Raw genomic sequence first — 22,735 nt, 5'->3', positions numbered from 1 at the left:
TTTTCCTTAATCAAAATGATGTCACTGCAGGCCTTTAATGTATTTTTTGATAGATATACAACATCTAATTGGCCAGCAGCCACACCCCTGCACTTCAAAAGCTAAGCTTGTACGTGAATCTCAATGCCACAGAGTAATGACGGCAAAACTATGCTGTGAAAATGGTGCCATTCTTCAGATGAGGAGTAAAACCAAGGTTCTGACTCTCTAGGGTTATAAAAGAACCCTTGGGCATTTTTCAAAAAGAGCAGGAGGAACCTCAATGTCCTGGCTCAATTGTCCTCCATGGCCTTGTCATTCTGGCCCCCTAATCATCCCCTGTCTCAAATTGGCCACACATCTCTTTCACCCCTTCACCACCTAATAGGTAATGTGTAGTGACACAAGAACGGCTGCCATGACATCATCCAGGGGCATGATGCACATTGGTGGTAGCTGAAATGGATTTAAACTTCCTATGTAAAGCGCTTTGGGTAGGTTATAAAAGCTCTATATAAATATTATTTTAATTAATAAACCATGAATAATGAAAAAAGAAAACTTCTTAGTTTTCCCTGCGATCTACGCCCAGAAATCCTTCAGTAAATTCAAAAAAACATTCTTATTTACAAAGATATTCATAATTGTAAACCTAAAGTTGAAACAAAACCTTTATGTGATTTTTTTTAGCTTCATCATAGAAAATAAAAATTCATAGTTTTAAAGCAAACCATTTGTGACTGCAAACCAAAACGGGATCATCTGATTTTTAATATTGTTAAAAAAACACATTTTTATTGAATAGCATTAATTCAAATGTGTACCACAATTTACAAACTTCTAAGAAGAATACCAAGATTCCTTCAACATTATACATTTTTAACTGGTAACACAATCTTCAGCATGCATGAGTCTCTCTAAATAATACAATTAAAACACAGGACAAGTATTTTGTTGCTATTAAATCCCTTTACTAAAAGTAGAATCTCTCTACATAAACTTACAGTGAGAAGGTACTCTACAGCTCGATGAGGATTGTTGAAGCTGGCTCTTAAAGCAGCTACCACCTGCTCACGTTCATAACCCATTGACATGATCTCTGTCAGCATGGCCTCGTACTCTGAGCCTGTTACTGCACAAGCCAAGAAAAGTAAAATTAGCTCACCCATTTCAGAACAAAGGTATTCTGCTACTGCATTAGAGGACAGGTGCAACAGAAAATAATCCAGTTCAATTACGTAATAAACTTGAGTAAACTGTGGACTTGGATGTGATGTGAACATGACAGCTTTGGGGGGGGTAAAAGAGGGTAAAACACAGAAAGGCTCTGTTTAAAGCAATGATTTCTAACAAATGTTTCATATTTTTAGGTCACATTTTGAGTTCTGATTAAAAAAAATCTTAGCAGACTCAGCCAAGGAACAACTCATGTTATTGAAGAGCTTCTAATACTACTTATTACCATGGAGACATAGCTACATTCTACACATATTTCCAAGTTTTATTTCTTTTTGTTTATACAAATCAGCAAGTGGCTGGCCACAGCTAACTCTAAACACATACTAGAATAGAATCCGCTAAAAGAGTTTAAAAAAAATGAAAGAACGTAAATTTAAAATGATGTACAGTACATGCATTCAGAGCAAAAATGCAGTCTATACAATCTAGATCCCCTGCTCTGTCCCACTACGTAGAAGCACATACTTTTACTAAGACTAAGTTTTTAATCTGTGTAAATGATTCTGATTAAATCTGAAAATAAACTTTAAAGTAGAAATATGGCTTTAAGGCTTTGGACTTCAAACCCTAAGGTTGTGGGTTCAACTAGCACTACTGACACTGTGTGGCCATGAGCAGTCACTTAACTTGCCTGTGCTCCAACTAGAAAAATAAAAATGGAACCAACTGTACATATCTAGTGGTGTAAGTCACCTTGGACAAAGGTGTCGGACAAATAACAAAATAATAAAATATGTCTGAATTGTTCAGTTGCCAAAAGCTAACTAAATGAATACACATTCACAATCATTCCTGGAAACTCACTTCCACTTTTTAAACGGATCAAAATATTGTTCAAAAGCTATGTATATGTTACAGTGGCTCAGAATTATACATAGGCAGGAGAAATCAACATTACATTTATTGATCATAATGCAACGACTTACAAACAGAAGACAACAGTACCTTTGTATTCACATTTCACAGCTGGAATAACCTCCTCAGAGTCATGCAGTAAATGAGTAGAGAGCACAGACTTGGTATATCTGCGCCTTACAGTCTAGTGCCTTCACCACTGGTTAATACTCCCTCACTAATATTGTCCATACAAAGAATGACAAACAGTAGACATTAAAAGTGCTGCTTTAATCACATAAGCTAAGTTTATATAGCAAATCTTTCCACCCTTATAATATAGAAGATCTCACAATCTAAAAATATAATTTCTTGCAACAAATCTGAAGCCAGAATTAATCTTTATGACTTCTTACCATCGAACAATAAAGGCAGCTGCTCTTGAATAGCTTAGTAAAGGCATACAATTCAGAAATATTTCAACGTGGCCTTTTCCAAAACAGAGATAAAAAAAAAAATTATTATATAGTTCATTTCAGAAGTTATCAAGTAGCACATATATGCCATAAAATGATTATTCTAACAAATTGCTGTTCATTATTTGGGTGTGTAGAAGAAAAAAAGCCAAACTTTATTTTAATTCCCCAACCTTGTAAAGGGCTCCCTAGCTGGCAAGTAATCATAAGGGGCAAAGATGGCAACAGGAGGGCAATGAACTAAAGGAGATATATACACAGATGATATCCTAAGGCTGACAGGGGAGTCTTTCTGTGTGCCTATATGCACAAATAGGTACAGCAAGACAGCAATATGTCTTAGAAATGCTGCTCTAAGGGCAGATTAAGCATGTGCATTTTAGGGTAATGAAGAGAAGGAACTGAAGTCAGACATTTCTTTCAGGCCCGGAGCTTATTAGTGCCCCTGTGAACTAACAGCTTTGTAGGTTATAGAACAAACCCAACACCAGAAATGATTTGAGGGCTAGATAATGGAAGTAAACTCCACAGAATAATCACCATCATACCTCACTGCAGGCAGACATTGAGGACTTTGCTTGCTACGTGTGAGGATCCCAGATGCTAAATTATTAAGTGTAAACATACAGGTCAGTAAGAGAGTTGTGTTGTTTGAAAGTATTTTGCTACATGCATGACTTGGTGAATGTGGATACAACCACTAATAACGGCATCTGGCATTTAATAAAATTATGAGTGAAGAGTTGGAAAGGAAAGGGGAGTCAGGTGTGCTCAATGAATCCAGAATATACAACAAAATTTAAAAGCATCAAGGAAAAATGGTTAATATCCGCGTCTGTGTGCAGAGTGTCCAAGAGAAAGTGAAGCAGTGGTATTAACGTACAGTACATGCTGAAGATGTAAAAAGACGAAAATGGAACAAGCAAGACAAAGGAAGAACAGGCAGGTGAGAATTGACTTGGTGATAGATAACAAGAATGCATATTGTCCCAGGGCTGTCACATTCATAAAAGAATATCAAATATAACTGAATGTACTGTATATAACTACATGGACAACTCTGAAATTAACAAATGAAGCTTTTTATTGAACTTACTTTGTATTGTTCTTGTAGCTCAATGAAGCCAACTTACTGTATTTACTTCAGCTGTATTGTGGCTCACATGAAGGTATATATGGAATTCAAACAACCATGTATTTAGAAATATATTTACTTTACAAATTCTCTACATTTTTATTAAAATGTAGTAAAGAGTCCAGCAAAACGACACCTTTTATTGGCTAACTGGCCTGAGTTGCCTCAAAAGCTTGCATATTGTAATCTTTTTAGTTAGCCAATAAAAGGAGTCATTTTGCTTGACTTTTCACTACAGTACATTCATAATGGCTAACACAGTACAACAGCCTAGTACTACAGACATCCATCCATCCATTATCCAACCCGCTATATCCTAACTACAGGGCCACAGGGGTCTGCTGGAGCCAATCCCAGCCAACAAAGGGCGCAAGGCAGGAAACAAACCCCGGGCAGGGCACATCCACACACCAAGCACACACCAGGGACAATTTAGGATCGCCAATGCACCTAACCTGCATGTCTTTGGACTGTGGGAGTAAACCCACACAGACACGGGGAGAACATGCAAACTCCACGCAGGGAGGACCAGGGAAGCGAACCCGGGTCTCCTAACAGCGAGGCAACAGCACTACCCACTGCACCACCATGCCGTCCAGTACTACAGACATTTTTATTAAATAAAGACTAATGTTATGTCATATTGTAGTAAAGTATCATTAATCAAAAGTAAACTTTAGTTTTCTGCTGGACAAAAATGAATCTGTGGCTTTCTTTTTAGGACTGTCTTATCTATAGTACATACTAATATAAAAAAAAAAATCCAAGATGGAAAGTACAGCATTTTTATTTGCTGAAATATGTTGTTTCTGTAAAGACTCTAGATAGGTGCGATACAGTTGAACTATCTCATCTTAAAGCAATGGTCATACACTATAGTTTGATAATATTCCAAAAAACTTAACTATTCTGAGCCAGATATAGATATTACAGGAGAAAGAGGGCTGAAGTGTAAAATCATAGGATGTGCCAAAAAAAAAAATGTAAAAATACAGGGCCTTAATAGTATACATTGTAATATTAATGATGACACATTATTTATATAGCACCTTTGTCATACTCAATGTGCTTTGCGATAGGAAGCAGAAAGTGAATATAGCTTTCCTCAAAAAGCATGCGTATGTTTGTAATTACCGTCTCAATTACCACTTACCTAGTGCTGAAGAAGCATCTTGTCTCACAGCACCTTCTGAAGACGAAGTAACACTAACACTTTAAAAAACACAAAATAAAAATTAAAAAAATTTAAAGCAAGACCAAATACACAGATGTGTAACATGAAAACAAATTGCTTCCAGAAACCTACAATTAAATGGCTCTAGTATAAAGTATACCGCAATAGTAATGCATATCTCAGATTCTACTACACCGATTAAGGTGAATGTGCATCAAAAAGGTTGAGTGCTTATGCACTAACAACTACCATAATCTGCATTTTTCATAAAAAATAATGAAAGTAACAAAGAAAATGCACTGCTGCCCAGCTATATATGGTACATCTTATCTTTTATTTCTGCAATGCTACAGAATATAAACCAGCACGGCCATAAGATTAATTACAAGAGACCCTTTGAAATCACCTTTAAATGATTTCAGATGGGTCCTACCAACTTCAGCAATTACTTACATTAAAGGTAGAGACATTTAATTCTATGTTGTCAAGACTCAAATTAACCTTAACACTTTTGTTTATTTTTAGTTTTACAAAGATACACTCAATTATAGCTCAACTGCTATATCATATACTTAATGTAACACAATCTTTCATTTAAGGTATTTCACACACACTGAGCAAGATCAGTTTTTGAAGTATTAATAAAATCAAAAAATTGCAATGTTAATTCAGAGATTTTTTGGGTTAAGAAAGAAGTTTTCAAGTAAGTTAGTTATTTAAAGTAAGTTTAAGGTTAAGGTAGTTCTACTCTTTAATCATTGCTCTGGACAGTAGCATACTTGCAAATATGAATTTTCCTGCACTCTGTACACGTGACAGTAAGGACCTTATAAACATTGGTATGTGGCCCCAGTTGAATTAGCACATTACAAAGAGCTCACTAAAGCTCAATACAACACCATATCAACATTAAAACCAAAAATGTCCTTGAAGAATTATGAAAAAATGAACCCCCCCCCTACTTTATTTGCTGAATACTCATATGTATTTAAAAGTATTTTCATTGAAACATGAAACCTGCAAAATGATGAGAATGTCACAAAAGCCTTGAAATTGGTTCAACAACATGGAATATGGAAAACAGATTTTTACCACTAAGAGAAAAATTCTCCAATCATATCTTTTACCATATACTTATTGTTACATAAAAGATTTCCACGTTACCTGTCTGACTCAGAAGGAGCAGGAGGACTCTGCTCTTTTTGTTTGTCTTCATCAGGAGGGATGGGTATTGCTGCTGGGGTTGGTACAAGGGGTTGTACAATTGGACATTCCTGTAGAGGAACTCTGACCACATCTGTTGGCTTAGACTGTGCAGCTGAAGCAGATTTTGGCTATTAATGGTCAAAAAACAAGAAATGAAGCAGTATTTTCCTGTTAGTAATGTGTGAATGTTTAAAATGAGCTAAATGCTAGCAAAATAAGCATGTCAGCAGTTACAAGAAGAGAAGGAAAAAATACACTCAAGAAAAAAACTTTATTCCTGACAAAAGTTAACACCTTTTTGAAACAGTAGGCTAGCAGAAAAAGTTAAGAAAGTCATTCAGTTTAAACTACCATGATTTAAAATGCTCTCCTGTTATGTTATGGCCTTCTTAATGAGGATTAGAAAAAATACAGCAATGGATAACTATCAAACAAAGATGTACAAAAAAAAAATGAAGCAGTGATATACACTGACAAAAACAGGATGACCCTATTGCAACATAAGGAAGAGAAAACATGTTTTCATTTCTATTTAGTTCAATGAGCTACACAAACGCAAAAACACTAAAGGCAAATTTAGAATGAAGGGCTATGAAATATTGAAAACCTACAGTTCTGTGCAAAAAATAAAAAAAAAAAAAAAAAAATCAGATTTTCACAAGACTACCACCCCCCTCCCCATACTTCAAACTTCAGGATCATGGGGAACTACAGATTATTCTGGTAGAAACAGGCATTACGCCATGGATGGTATGTCATCACATCACAGGACATAGTCACTCATGATTATTAAAAGCAGGCCACATTACAGTCATCAATCAACATAACTGCATGGCTTTGCACACTGGCAGGAGAGAAGCAGACAGAGGGGGCAAAAACATCAAGAACCAAACAAGGGCCCAAGTACTGTGAAGCAATAATTTGATCAAGAGTCTAATTAGGTCATTGATCAAAAAAATAAATCTAGATAACCAAATCATTTAAAACCAAAAGATGACCAAATAAATACAAAAATCTGTTAAAACAGCTGTCTAAATAAAATCATTTCAATGTAGAGTCACCCTCTAGTGTAAAATTATATATATATATATATATATATATATATATATATATATATACACATACATACATACATACATACATACATTTATAAAAAATATTTAAACATCAGAACACAAGCACACATATACAATTGAACTGTACCTTTGCCACCATAACCACTACAAAGTTCTTCTCATCTATTTTATAATCTTTGATGGGTGTGTCATCCTGCAGGATTTTTCCAGCATAAATCAGTTTTTGGCCTGCAACAGGGAAGCATTCTTTCCCCTTCTCTGCTTCAATTTTCTCCTTCAAATCTTTAACCTATTGAACCAAGAAGTGAAAAAAATCAGCAAATATTTTCTGTAGGAATAATTCCTGATTAAACTTAGGGTATTCTGTATTAAATTTTGACAAAAATGCACCATTCGGTGCAAAAAATAACTCACTAATCTTATCTATCCAAAGAACATCAAGTTATGTTTTGAAGGTCCGTAAAGGTCTACTTTCTACTACACTACCTGGTCACTTACTCCATGTGCCGATGGGTCTTTGTGTGATGAAAAGCTTTGTAACAATTGGGCAATATCTGAACTGAATATGTTTCCAAATGCATTCAATTGTTCTTGTTGAAGACTAGGGGGCTTTGCCCCCTGCTTGCTTCGCTCGCCAACTCCCCGTCCTGAGCTACACACCAGCCACTTCATGTTTCTGCATTTCACTTTCAACAAACAACAAATCATTTAATTCTCGCGGATATGCCTCTTCATTGGGAAGAAACACTACTCTTCACTGATGGCAACACAAATTAGACGATCTACAAGTCTCTGACTTAAAGTTTGAATCCAAACAATATATTTGATCTGTTTAGCTGTTCTATTATTTCACCAAGCAACAATTTCCGTTTGTTTGCACTAATGCGATCTTTACTATCATTTTTTTTTTAGACTTTTGAATTTTAGTAATAAATTTTGGTAATCTCTAATCTGCTCTTCATGTGTATTGCGCCAACGTTTTTGAACCTTTTTATGATGTTCTACTTTGTCATCTACTCTGTCATTTATTTCTGTCCCCGGACGTGGATAAATCTGTTGGCACAAAGTCTTGTCTTGCGGGACTTGAAAGTATCTCTCTGAAAAAGTCACGTCTTGTCCCAGGATTTTGTTTATATAATAGACAGTATAGAAGTACAGTACAGAACTATAACTGTGCAAGGGACAATTTTTGTATTATTTTTTTCTTATCTTTGTTTACTGTAGACATACTGCCAGCTGATGGGACACTGTCACATGTGAAATGTAATGTGAAACAGCAGCTTGAAGGCCTACAGATAGATAGATAGTGTGGACTTGACCCGGACACAGACAGGCGGACATGTTGTTCTTCAACCACCACATGTGTTTATTTACAAATATATACAATACTTATGGTCACTAAGACCCAGTCCAATGTGCACAAAACACCCCAACACTCAGTCCTGGCTACAAATGCCTTCTTCTCGGGCCGCCTCCACACCTCTCTCGTGCCTTGTCCTCCTTCCACCCGACTCTACCCTCGAATGAAGGGAGACGGCCCCTTTTATACGCTCCTGGATGAGCCCCAGGTGGTTCCCGGCATTCCCTCGTTGGCCACGCCCCAGCGTGGCGGAAGTGTCGGCTGTTCTCCCGGCAGCTCTCCGGGTGCCCTTCCAACTCTTCCCCCCAGCACTTCCTGGTGTGGCGGAAGTGCTGAGGTCACAAGTCCCCAAGGCATTGGGGCGTCTCCTGGCAGTGACCACGGGCCCCTACAGGGTGGGGCTTCCATGCCCTGAACCCGTGGCCCCCACGTGATCCAAATGGGCAAACGCCTACTTTCGGTCCTCCAAGGCGTCCCGGTCGGGTCGTCGCCCCTGGCATCCGCGACGATCGATAATCAACCTTTTTGGCCTTAGCACACTGTTTTAACTATTTTTATTTAGTGATGACCCTTTATTAGCAGGAATTTTAATGTAAACCAGGCAACACTTTCCCCTGAATAGCACACACTAACATATAACAGTACAGTGATCCCTCGTTATATCGCGATTCGACTTTTGCGGCTTCACTCCATCGCGGATTTTAAATGTAAGCATATCCAAATATATATCACGGATTTTTCGCTGGTTCGCAGATTTCTGCGGACAATGGGTCTTTCAATTTATGGTACATTCTTCCTCAGTTTGTTTGCCCAGTTGATTTCATACAAGGGACGCTATTGGCGGATGGCCGAGAAGCTACCCAATCAGAGCACGTATTACATATTAAATAAAACTCCACCAGTGCTTTGCACACTTAAAAGCTCTAACAGCCCGTATTGATTTTTCATTGTTTGCTTTTCTCGGTCTCTCTCACTCTCTCTGACATTCTCTGCGCCTGACGGAGGGGCTGACACTCCTCTAAAAAATGCTCAAAGACTTCCTTCACATTGATCCGTTCACTGCGGCAGCTTTATCGCGGTCAACAGCCCTATTGATTTTTGACTGTTTACTTTTCTCTCTCTGACATTCTCCGCTCCTGACATGCACCTTGAAGAGGAAGATATGTTTGCATTCTTTTAATTGTGAGAAAGAACTGTCATCTCTATCTTGTCATGGAGCACAGTTTAAACATTTGACTAAAGGGTGTTATTTCATGTCTAGAGAGCTCTAATAATGTTAAAAAACGTATTTAGAAGGTTGTGAACAGGTTTTCTATCATCTAACTGCGAAAATATTAGATTTATAAATAAAGAATCCTACTTCGTGGAAATTCATTTATCTGTCTGGAGCGGATTAACCGCGATAAACGAGGGTTTACTGTATAACTGTGCGGAGAATGTTTATAAACAGTGTGGGAGAATTTCTAAGAGCTTTAAATACAGTGGTGTGAAAAACTATTTGCCCCCTTCCTGATTTCTTATTCTTTTGCATGTTTGTCACACAAAATGTTTCTGATCATCAAACACATTTAACCATTAGTCAAATATAACACAAGTAAACACAAAATGCAGTTTTTAAATGATGGTTTTTATTATTTAGGAGAAAAGAAAATCCAAACCTACATGGCCCTGTGTGAAAAAGTAATTGCCCCCTTGTTCAAAAATCACCTAACTGTGGTGTATCACACCTGAGTTCAATTTCCTGATTACTGCCACACCTTTTCAATCAAGAAATCACTTCAATAGGAGCTGCCTGACACAGAGAAGTAGACCAAAAGCACCTCAAAAGCTAGACATCATGCCAAGATCCAAAGAAATTCAGGAACAAATGAGAACAGAAGTAATTGAGATCTATCAGTCTGGTAAAGGTTATAAAGCCATTTCTAAAGCTTTGGGACTCCAGCGAACCACAGTGAGAGCCATTATCCACAAATGGCAAAAACATGGAACAGTGGTGAACCTTCCCAGGAGTGGCCGGCCGACCAAAATTACCCCAAGAGCGCAGAGACGACTCCTCCGAGAGGTCACAAAGACCCCAGGACAACGTCTAAAGAACTGCAGGCCTCACTTGCCTCAATTAAGGTCAGTGTTCACGACTCCACCATAAGAAAGAGACTGGGCAAAAACGGCCTGCATGGCAAATTTCCAAGACGCAAACCACTGTTAAGCAAAATGAACATTAGGGCTCGTCTCCATTTTGCTAAGAAACATCTCAATGATTGCCAAGACTTTTGGGAAAATACCTTGTGGACTGATGAGACAAAAGTTGAACTTTATGGAAGGCAAATGTCCCGTTACATCTGGCGTAAAAGGAACACAGCATTTCAGAAAAAGAACATCATACCAACAGTAAAATATGGTGGTGGTAGTGTGATGGTCTGGGGTTGTTTTGCTGCTTCAGGACCTGGAAGGCTTGCTGTGATAGATGGAACCATGAATTCTACTGTCCACCAAAAAATCCAGAAGGAGAATGTCCGGCCATCTGTTCGTCAACTCAAGCTGAAGCGATCTTGGGTGCTGCAACAGGACAATGACCCAAAACACACCAGCAAATCCACCTCTGAATGGCTGAAGAAAAACAAAATGAAGACTTTGGAGTGGCCTAGTCAAAGTCCTGACCTGAATCCAATTGAGATGCTATGGCATGACCTTAAAAAGGCGGTTCATGCTAGAAAACCCTCAAATAAAGTTGAATTACAACAATTCTGCAAAGATGAGTGGGCCAAAATTCCTCCAGAGCGCTGTAAAGACTCATTGCAAGTTATCGCAAACGCTTGATTGCAGTTATTGCTGCTAAGGGTGGCCCAACCAGTTATTAGGTTCAGGAGGCAATTACTTTTTCACACAGGGCCATGTAGGTTTGGATTTTTTCTCCCTAAATAATAAAACCATCATTTAAAAACTGCATTTTGTGTTTACTTGTGTTATATTTGACTAATGGTTAAATGTGTTTGATGATCAGAAACATTTTGTGTGACAAACATGCAAAAGAATAAAAAAATCAGGAAGGGGGCAAATAGTTTTTCACACCACTGTATATAAAATTAACCATACAAACATATGGTTTCTACTTCGCGGATTTTCACCTATCACGGGGGGTTCTGGAACGCGACCCCCACGATCGAGGAGGGATTACTGTAAATACATATTCAACATTTAAATACAGTGTATATATAATAAATGAAATATGGATAGTACTTCAAATATAACTCAACACACAGATGTTTAATACTGAATCAAATTTAGCGTCCATCTGTCTTTTTCAGGGGTCCCCAGACGTCTGATTTTCGCAGGTTTGTCAGAATCAGGGCTATGTGAAGAGAGCACAGAGATTAATGTGTTTTAGTTCACAGGTGACTGACTTAACTAGGACTTCATTGCACAAGGTATAGGATGTGCTGTTCTGCAATTCTGTGTGCCTTTTTATATTTGGCAATTTGATGTGCAACGAGACAATAAGTAGTGTTCCTGTTCGGGTGTTGTACAAACACTAGAATGTTTTTTGTGAAGCCTTTAGATTTTTACTTGAATAAAGTCAAATGATTTACTTCTGTAAGTACCACACTTTGCTTCCAAATGTCTTTATGCTTTCACTTGGTGGTAACGCACAACAGTCACTGCTCTCCATTCTTTGCGTAAAAATAATTCTATACCTCATGAAATCTGGGTTGTACTTTATGTTCCTTTAACATTTCTGCTTAGTTCAGGTTTTGGGAATTAATCTTGTGGGGTTGATACAGAACTGGAAGAGTCTGGAGAGGGTGATGCTAGGGGGCATTTGAATAACTGGTCCATGGTTGCTAGCACTCTAAGGATGTACTCGCACTAGCAGTTTGTTCAATGTCCGAACATGTTTGTCCGCATGTAACCCCGCAAAGTCTACCTCGTTTGACTAGAGTGATCACTCTGTACCGGGCCAACCGTACCATGCCCTGGTCTGCTTGGAAAAGGTGGGCCAAAGCACGGTTCAGTAGGATTTGAGAACAATGTGATCACTAAATGTGCTCAGGCACGGAAAACAGACATGATGTCAATGACGCAACAAGTCAGATAGTGCAATTCTCATTTCATTCAATACCATTTGAGCTAAAAACAGGTTTTTAGTCTCACCTTACACATGAATGAGAATTGTAGTTGGCAGGAAAAGCTGCAAATTCCTCCCTTAACCTCATTTGTCACCATATAAATCTTCTCGTATATGCAGCATGATTAGCACTAAAATGCTACGCAGCACACTCAATAAATCTGTAAGAGTGCAGAGAGTCATCCTGCTCTACCCGACTCCAAAACCACCACAAAATAAGTGAAACCATATTGACATGCATGTTGTCACTGTGTTTGAATCTTGTTTTGGCTTTACGTGAGGTCACATGGTCATGACGAAAGCATGCCCGGTCCCAGAACGTTTAGTGCAGTGCTAAGTGCAGGAAGCCAGCGGGGGAATAGTGAGTTGGGACACTCACGCTTCGGCACAGCATGGAACAAACGGGCAAATTTTGAGTACACCCTTAATGAAGTGTGCAGTGCAAGGCAGGTTGTCAGTTGCACATTATCTGACTTATGTCAGTCTTTTCAATTCCTCAAAACGTCCTGTTGAACGGGTACAGAACTGAAATCTGCAATCAGCAGCTCCATAAAACATTAATAAAACATTAAAGCGATCGCTGATTTTTTTTTTTTTTAACTTAATTCCAACGACCCATCTAGGACACCCAGTAACTCATGGGTTGAGAAACACTACACTAGAACACATTATCTAATCAGGCAACACTGAACAAAGACATAAAAAGTAAAAGTTGTCAAATAGGAAGAGAGAATCACTAACATGTATAAATTAGCCAATTTTTTATCCAAAGTAAACTATAAACAAGAAAGACCTAATCATTTTTTACAACGCATGAAGTGAAAGGATTAAGTGGCTTGTCCATTGCAACAACTGAAATCAGTGCTGAGTGTCTCAATGCACTGGTTTACGACAGTCCAATTCCTTAACCACCAGAGGTCCATACCACCACTGTTACTAGCACTAGAACACATTTAGCACATCAGAATAGCTAATCAAGAGCAAAAAGGTCTCCTCTTCCCTGCGCTCTTATGAGGCTTTCCAGATGTTCAAGTTGAAACTTACTCTTTATATTCATGAGCAAACATTCAAATTTTTTTTCTTTAACTTTAGTGTAGGTCACATCTTTGTTCCCATAAAGAAACATTCTGCTAGAATGGTAAAGGAATGTTGGAACTCTTACAGATAAAATAAGCCTGACATTAGTCCACCAGTTTGTGCACTTTTTCTACTTATGGCTAATGCTAATTGCAGACCGAGTGTATGCTGGTACATTTAACCACAGTTCCAAAAAAAAAGTTTTATTTGAATGATGAGGTCCAGTCAATTTGGAAGAGGCAAAAGTGATTTCACTGAGGTATTTTTTTTTTTTAACTCTGTCACTGAATGTACAACTGCAAAAAAAACTCTTGTGCACAAAACTTAAATAAAATGTTTAAATGTTGCCTTATTTTGTGTGAATGCACTATAAATATTAATGGGATCCTCCACCCAGAAATTATCATTTTTTTATGTTACTTCATGTGATTCTGCAATAAAAGCTGTGAAAGATTTTTAAACTCATTATTTCACGGAGAATAGAAATAACAAAGCTTCTAATAGAATAGGAGTTTACGGAAACCAATGCTGGACAACAATACAATACACCACATCAAAAATATCCATGAAAGAAATCTCACATTACTCGTGTCACATAATCCACATGTCAAGTCATCCAGTCAGATCCTCACAAGTTTGAAATTAAAATTGAAAAAACTGAATAGAAAGTTCAGGGGAGAGCAGGGTGTATTGTAATAAGGTTATATATAAATATGTTGAAGGGTTTTCTGCATCAGCATGTACCTGAAAAATACAAAATAAAATAAGTATGTAGACATCAGCATGTGACTAAGTGACCTGCAGCCACGAAAAAACTCAGAGCCTCCCCCACACAAAGCTAACCAATCAAAACTCACGGCCGCCCCCACACACAGCTAACCAATCTCTAGAATTAGTCATAAAATTAAAACTGGTGACTAATAAAAAAAATAAATTTAATTCTGTCCCAGGGACCACGGAGGCTGCAGGTTTCCAATCTTCTCCCTTCTAAACTGACTTGTGTGCCAAAGTATTGGCACCCAATAATTTTGCACTGCAGATTGTCTCTGCATGTGTTGCAGACCAATAAAAGCAATCAAATAATCTAAGTTGAGTTCTAGAACACAGTTGTGCAATCACAAACATAACAGGCCATCTTAGAGTCACCAAACTGCATGAGCTGGACATCCTGACATGACATAGGCAAGCAAGAGTACCTGGAGAAATCCCATGTGGACAGAGGGGGGAAAAAGCAATCTCCGCATTGGTACAAGCAGGACACTCTCATAGTGAGTCGACAGCGCCCACCACTGGGACACACCTGGTCTGAATGAGGGTTGCTCAGGTATGTCTTGGTGGACCTCTGTGGCTGCTGGATTTCCCATTAACCGTTTTTCTTTTTTTTGTACAGTATTCCTTTTTTCTTACATGATTTTAAACAGGATGCCTCATTCTGTTCAGTTTGTACTTTAAATTACATGGCAGCATTCATTTTTCTTTCTTCGATATGTATCTCAGAATTTAGTTGTCTTTTATAATGCCTGTAACAATTAATTTTACTTCATTTAATTTTGAATTTACTTCAATTATATTATGTGTCAGCCAGGATTGTCAATTAACGGCTCCACTTAACAATAAGCCAATACAGAGTAAGTAGAAATACCAAGTTGCCCTACCCAATAGTAACTCATTCTGTGTCAATACCACTTACAAGTGTTCATCTAAAATATTAATATACAGAAATAAAGAGAAAAATCACAAGTACTGATAATTCCTGTTCATAATAAAGAAATGTTTTACCACAGCGTGGTCTAACGCTACAGACATTAAGTAGAAGGAGGCAGTTGATCCAAGCTTATTCAAGGCAGGACAAACGATCACAAAATAAAGTTTCATGAATTACTTCAAGGATTTTCATAGGACAAACACTTGAACAGGCTTGCCCAGGAAGTACGGCAGCTGGAATGGCTTCCCCAGGCACTGGGGGCACTGAACCTTATTCCTCTTAACTAAACATCATTAAAGTTCCTAAGGTTAATCTCTCTATTATAATAAAAAATTCTGGGACGAGACATGACTTTTTCAGAGAGATACTTTCATGTCCCACAAGATGAGACTTTGTGCCAAGAGATTTAACAACGCCTGGGGCTGGAAATAAAAGACAGAGTAGATGACAAAGTAGAATGTCATAAAGAGGTTAAAAAATGTTGGCGCAATACACATGCAGAGCAGGTTAGGAATAATGAAAGTACTAAAATTCGAAAGTCTCAAAAAAAAAAAAAAAAAAAAATGATAGTAAAGATCCCATTACCACAAACAAATTGAAATTATTACCCGGTGAAACAACGGAACAGCAAAAACAGATCAAATTTATGGACATAGGTGATATGACTGAAGTATAAAGATATTGTTCGGATTTAAACTTTAAGCCGGAGACTTGTAGATCATCTAATTTGTGTTGCCATCAGGGAGAAGTAGTGTATCTTCCCAATGAAGAGGCGTACCCGCAAGAAATAAAAGATTTGTTGTTTGGTGTAAGTGAAATCCACTTACACGAACGGTAGAGAAGTGAAGTGGCTGGCACATAGCGCAGGCCAGGGTGGCAGGGGGATGGTCGGCGAGCAAAGAGAGCAGGGGGCAAAGCCATCCTAGTAAATAAATAAATAAGCCTACCATTACTAGCACTTCATCTAAAATTTACTAGTTAGCAGGGGCATCATGTGGAAACGGTGCGTACGCACAAAAATGTTGCGCAAGAACGTTTCCACATTCAAATCGCGATGTATAAAACCTAAACTTGCCTTAAAGCAGTGTTTCTCAAATAGTGGGGTGCGCCCACTCCGTCAAGGGGGGCGCGTTTGACCTCGGGGAACATGCTTTTTTATTTTTCTTTAAAATTTTTTAATTTAGAATGCACTTTAAATCTTTTCTGTTACATTTAATAAAGCTATTCTTTGTTGTAAATTGGTCCATATTTCTTTCTTTTTTTATTCTCTTATACGTTAATAAGGATACAGTGTTATGCAGAGGTGTACTTATAACAATTTTATAGACAAATTATACTATTTATAGTCGCGCGGGGGGGCACGAGATGTTTTCTTCTTCCTAGGGGGGGCATGACAGAAAATAATTGAGAAGCACTGCCGTAAAGCCACGCACATTTTCACGGTAACTCATACCCTGTTGTACGCAAGTTCTGCGCTCAGTTTTGCACACTGGCAGCACCCAGCATCAAAGCAGTTCTACTGTTCCTGTGTGGTTTTCCTTTCTTTTTTATATCCATATTTTTGACGTGGCTTTATAAATACACTGAAATTAAGTGCATATTGTTTATTAGTATAATGCATCTGATTGTAATTAACCTGTAACAATATAATGGTCCACAGAATGCTCAAACTATTCCAAATACCATAACTGCTTTAGCGTTGTTACTCTCACTGCACCTTTTTCTTCTTATTTCAGCTGCTCCCGTTAGGGGTTGCAACATCGGATCATCTTTTTCCATACTACTCTCACTGCACCACCCGGAGTATTTATATGATTGTATCTTAGTGTGAATCACAGCTGTACAGCAGCTGATCGGAAAGAAAATTATCGATATACAGCATCAAGCACACACTGCCTCAGCCATGCTGTATATACTGTTATACTGCAAACGCTTCAGAGCCTTTCCTGTACGGACCTTGCGGTTCAGAAACAGTTTCATCCCAAGGACTCTAAACGCACTCAATCAGTACATCAAGAGCTCCTTGTAGAACTGTTTGTACTTATAAGTACAATTACCTCACTGTAAACTTGCGATACAGTTATAATATTGCACAACCTGCGCCATTTTATAAAGCGCATATTTACATATGATGATGATATTTTTAAGATGAAATGCTGCAAAATATGTTTATTATACAGATAAAACTTTAACTTCATTTACATAATCTATATTGTTAATAATTAAACATGTGAGGACACGGTGCCGCAGCATCCTTTCACGGATTGTTCCTGCCTCGCGCTGTATATATGCTGGGGCAACACTGAATGGATGGATGGATAGAATAATTAAACACGTACTACAAAGATATTTCAATGTTCCTTAAAAGTTTTGAAGAATCGGCCTTCTAAGCTTACAGATGGCTTAATGTCTATTACAGAGCTGATTGTATGGCAATTGAGTATTTCGAGAAAGAAAAGTAAGGACAGGAATTGGTGTTTAGTACATTTGAAAGAGACAGTACTGCTACAATAAAGTGTTTCATCGAAGGTCGCGCACGGCACAGCAAGCATCTTGCGTGAGACATGAACAATCACTGCACCACTGTGTTCCCATGTTTAATAACATGCTTCAAATCCTATCATCATGAAAATTATATCACGTATACATCTCAGTATTTTAATTATTCAGAGAGCTGTAATATCACAAATGTAATGGATTCTGTGTCCTGTCGGAGGAAGAGAAAGCCCGGAAGCACGTAGTGATTCACACACATAGAGCACATAAAAGATCAAATACAAAACAAAGCATTTAACATGCTACTTCAGTTACGATGGGATTTGAGACACTAATAAATTAAACAATTTTAAGATGAAGTTTATGATGTTCTGCTTTAAATATGACACTGAGACGGTGGACTACGACTCGCCTTTTCATGGCGACTTTGATATCCGACAACTTCTTCATTATTTTGTGCACTGTGCGACTTTGTGAACTTGAGCTTTCGAGTTTCTCCGACACTATGTCACTCAATCAGCTTCCTTTTGTTGTTTATATCACTGTTTACACCAACAAATAGTACGGTTTTCCTTGGCTAAACTTGGTATTCACTGAGATTCTATTTTCCCATTGCCTTTTCACAGAAAACTGGGCTTAAGGGCTATTTATATTGATTTGCATATTCAAAGAGGCGTAATTCTGGGAGGAGTTGGGGTGGAGTAGCAGGCGCGTGCACGAGTGTTCATTTTCATGCTGACCGGGATTTATGTAGCAGAAGAACGTGGAAGTTGGCGAACGCACAGATTTATGCATCTGGATTTTTTTGTGCATAAGCACATTTTGGCTTTTGTGCTTATGTCACGTTATAGTGCGAATTCTACGCACGGCGTTATGCATGAGGCCCCAGGTCTGTTCCTCCAAGCATTTGGTCCCCTGAACCTGTCAAGCTGAAGCCATTTAAAGGTGCCAAGACACTAAACACATAAATTAAGTGGATTTAGTTTGCTACAAATTCAAATTAAGTTCTTAGTAGGTATGCTGTTAACTGATCGTTTTAATGTTGTTTTGTTGGGCTAATCTTTGACAAGGCCCTGTGATGTACCCTGACCATGTGGAGTCAGCATGTTCTCCCAGTACTCTGGGGTGCTTTATAGTCCACTTGCTGCTCCCCATATCCAATTCACTGGTTTCTAAACTTGATCTTGGGGACCCATTGCCGCTGCAGTTTTTGTTCCAGCCAACTTCCGTTCTTCATTGGACTCTTAGACTAAACAAGTGAGACTTTATTTCCCAGTTTCTGTATTTTGCAGTCAATGTAGAAACTACAAATTAAGTTTGGCAAATTTTTATTAAAAAGTAATAAGCAATTATACGGGTTTTTTAAGTCGTCAACAGTATTTTCAACCAAATTTTCATTCTGCTTTTCCATATGTTCTGGTTATTTAATTGATTATTTAATAATTAGTCTGACACTGAAGTCATTGCTGTTTTCATTATCCTGGGCATCTGCTCTGCTGGCTGTTAATTGCCACTATTAGGGATAAATGAAGGGAGCAAACTACAATGCAGAATAAGAGAAGAGTAAAAAAATCCAACTAAGTAAATGGGATCAGTTGTTTCGAATATTAACACCGATTGTGAATCTGGTTGGAACAAAAACCTGAAGCCACGGTGGGTCCCCAGAATCGAATTTGAGAACCACGGCACTAATTCACTACCACATGCCATGGTGTGCCCAACAATGGGTTGGCTGGCTCTGACAAACTCAGAAGACAGGAGGGCTGCCGGTTGGCAGGGGTCCCGGGTTGAGGGCGGGCAAACAGAACACGTGATGTCGGCTACGGAACACGGAGTCGCCTTCGTTAGCAAGTGGATGACAAGACCACGCGCTGTAATGGAGCGGCACTTCTAACGTTTGATGTGACTCAGCTATTATTGTTGGAACGATTGAACAACTGAAAATAACAGGCCAGGAAAAAAAAACGGGCATTGCCTGCGTTAGCCACTCACGAAACGATAAAAGCGACGGACTTTCACGCTGTCTCGCGTAGCGTTAGAAATAGAAAATAACTTGAGTCTGTAGCCGCACAGATAGCTAAAAAAAGTGCAGGCACAAAAAAAAATGTTATTTATAGTAAACCCAAACTAATGCGACGAGTCAATAAGAAAGCACATGTGGAAAAGAAACCAAACACCAAAATAAACGAATAAATGGGGCTATCTAGCAAATGACGAGAGGCGGAAATTGTCGAGGCGAGCCGCGCGTGTTAATTCTGCTTGTGTTTGTTTTGGGTCGCCGTCCGCGCGGGCTGTCACGCGCTGCGCTCGGCTCGCTCACCGTTTGCTCCGGCTCGATGTCAATCTTGATAGTTTGCTGCTGGAGGGTTTTCAAGGTGATCTGCATGACGCTGGTACTCCAGTTCCGCTCACGGCTTCTCAGACCTGTCCACTCCGTTCGGGTCTTTGACCACACCAGCACGTTTTCGCCCGACTGTACGTTAAAGAACTCGTCAGCAATGGTGAAGTGCAACAAACAGCACACTCAACCAAGTTAAAAAAAATCCAGTGGCGCTCAACTCACGACGCCATCTTCCCGATGACGTCAGTGAAGTCCGGTCCGACAGGCAGCGCAGCACCTTTGTCACGTGATAGGGGACCCATGTGCGAATAAAGGATGTGTACTAAAGTAAACCTGGAATATAAAGATGATTTTATAGACTGCACTTTTTATAAAACGGCGAACGAGTTAAATATGTATATATATATATATATATTACCGTGGTTATGCTAGTTCGTTAAAACGAAAGAAAGAAATATCAGATGATTGTGTATCATTGAATGGAAAAATAGAGCAAATTCAAACAATGGAGCATGCGTGGAAGAGCCTCCTATTATATAGTTAGTATGCACAGGTGTGGATTTTTTTTTATTGTATCATTTTCACCGAGGTATTCATTTTCTGTTGCACATATTAACTTATGTTAAAGAACCCTTGGTTTTTCTTTAATTTTCTATCTTACATCTTCTTTGTTCTTTTTTTCGATATCATTCATTGTTTTTTATAATATTGTTCTTCTGTTCATTTTTTGTTTAGTTATTAATTGCCTTACTGAGAAATTCATTCATGCATTATTTCTAATAGGATTGACTACTGCAATGTGTTATTGACTGGCTGGTTTAATCGGTCTTTGTTCAACTTTTAGTTAATACAAAATGCTGCTGCAGGAATCATTGCTTAGACCAGAAAATACAAATGCATAATTCCAGTTCTCAAGTCCTTACACTGGATTTCAAAATACTCTTTTTCACAAATAAAGCATTTGGCCAGGGCCCTGCTTACTTATCTGAAATCATCATTACTTACAAACCAAAGCACACATTGAGAACTCAGGATGTCGGCCTACTTAAGATTCCAGAGATTAATTAAAATAACAGTAGGAGGTTGAGCGTTTAGTTTCAGGGCCCTGAAGCTGTGAATCTGACTGCTGATATACTGTAAAAGAAGCCCTTTTGGTCTCAGGCTAAAGACTCACTACTTTAGTCAAGATTACCCTGACTTGAGCTGCCGATCAGCTGTGTATACTGCATCTCTGTTTGTTTGTAATACAAGGGGGCTTCACCCCCTGTTCGCTTCGCTTGCCAACCCCCTGTTCTGCACTACGTGCCAGCCACTTCGTGTCTCTGCATTTCACTTTCACCAAACAACAAATCTTTTAATTCTCGCAGATTGGCCTCTTCATTGGGAAGAAACAATACTTTTCCCTGATGGCAACACAAATTAGACGATCTACAAGTCTCCAACTTAAAGTTTAAAGCCAAGTAATATCTACATACTTTGGTCATACCACCGATGTCCATATACTGTATTCGATCTGTTTTCGCTGTTCTGTTACTTCACCAAGTAATAATTTCCATTTGTTTGTGCTAATGCGATATTTATCATTTCTTTCAGAATTTCCAATTTTAGTACTTTCATAATCTCTAACCTGCTCTGCATGTGTATTGCGATAAAGTTTTTGAACCTCTTTACGATGTTCTACTTTGTCATCTACTCTTTGCCTTTTATTTCCAGACCCTGGCGTGGTTAAATCTCTTGGTGCAAAGTCTCATCTCACGGGACATGAAATTATCCATCCATCCTTTATCCAACCCGCTACTTCCTAACTACAGGGTCACGGGGGTCTGCTCGAGCCAATCCCAGCCAACACAGGGCACAAGGCAGGAAACAAACCCCGGGCAGGGCACCAGCCCACCGCAGGACATGAAATTATCTGGAAAAGTCTTGTCTCGTCCCAGGCTAAAAAGTCTGATCACATCCCAGGATTTTTTTATATAATAGAGAGATGATCTATGTAATATAATATATTTAAACTGTTAGTAACCCTCCTCTATTCTGTTTCTGTTCTCAGCATCTGGCTCTTGGTGCCACTGCCCAACTTCCAAGTTGTTCTCCTGCCCATGGAAAAGTAATCTGTGAAACTGGGAGGCTTGGAATCATCGGATGAAAAGATTCTGTCATCAGACTGGGCAGCCAGCCAGTGGCAGCCTTAGGGGTGTGCGGTGGCCTAGGGCTGACCAACCCTACGTGGAGCCAGTTACATCAAACACTGTTACCGGTATGTGTAGACTATATAAACCTGCACGCAACCTTAATAAAAATAATGTTAACATACATTGGACTTTCTCATTACAGTATTTTGCTAAATGTTTGCTGGAAAACGCACGGACTTTATCAAAATATAACTGGAGAATATAACTCGACAAATCCGCTCAAATGGGACATGCAGACCTCAAAAGCGGTGCCCTCTTAGCAAGGGGCATAGGGCCTGGGGTGGTTGCCCCACTTTCCACCCTCAAACGCCGCTCTTGTGGT

General features: G+C 38.7%; 1 protein-coding gene across 1 annotated transcript in view; it reads right to left on the bottom strand.

Annotated features, from left to right (window-relative positions):
* Positions 1-20,462, bottom strand: part of rad23aa (RAD23 homolog A, nucleotide excision repair protein a) — a 31,778-nt gene extending 11,316 nt beyond the window's left edge. The window contains exons 1-5 of the mRNA XM_039772642.1: positions 20,201-20,462; positions 7,247-7,408; positions 6,002-6,171; positions 4,817-4,875; positions 984-1,111 (exon numbers count right to left, since the gene is read on the bottom strand). Coding sequence (XP_039628576.1) covers positions 984-1,111; positions 4,817-4,875; positions 6,002-6,171; positions 7,247-7,408; positions 20,201-20,266 — 585 coding nt within the window. The 5' untranslated portion in view covers positions 20,267-20,462. The remainder of the gene's footprint in view (positions 1-983; positions 1,112-4,816; positions 4,876-6,001; positions 6,172-7,246; positions 7,409-20,200) is intronic.
* Between the last annotated feature and the right edge of the window lie 2,273 nt (positions 20,463-22,735).

This window comes from Polypterus senegalus, chromosome 12 (assembly GCF_016835505.1).
Source record: "Polypterus senegalus isolate Bchr_013 chromosome 12, ASM1683550v1, whole genome shotgun sequence".
Classification (NCBI taxonomy): Eukaryota; Metazoa; Chordata; class Cladistia; order Polypteriformes; family Polypteridae; genus Polypterus; species Polypterus senegalus.
This window is presented reverse-complemented; position numbering and strand designations above follow the sequence as displayed.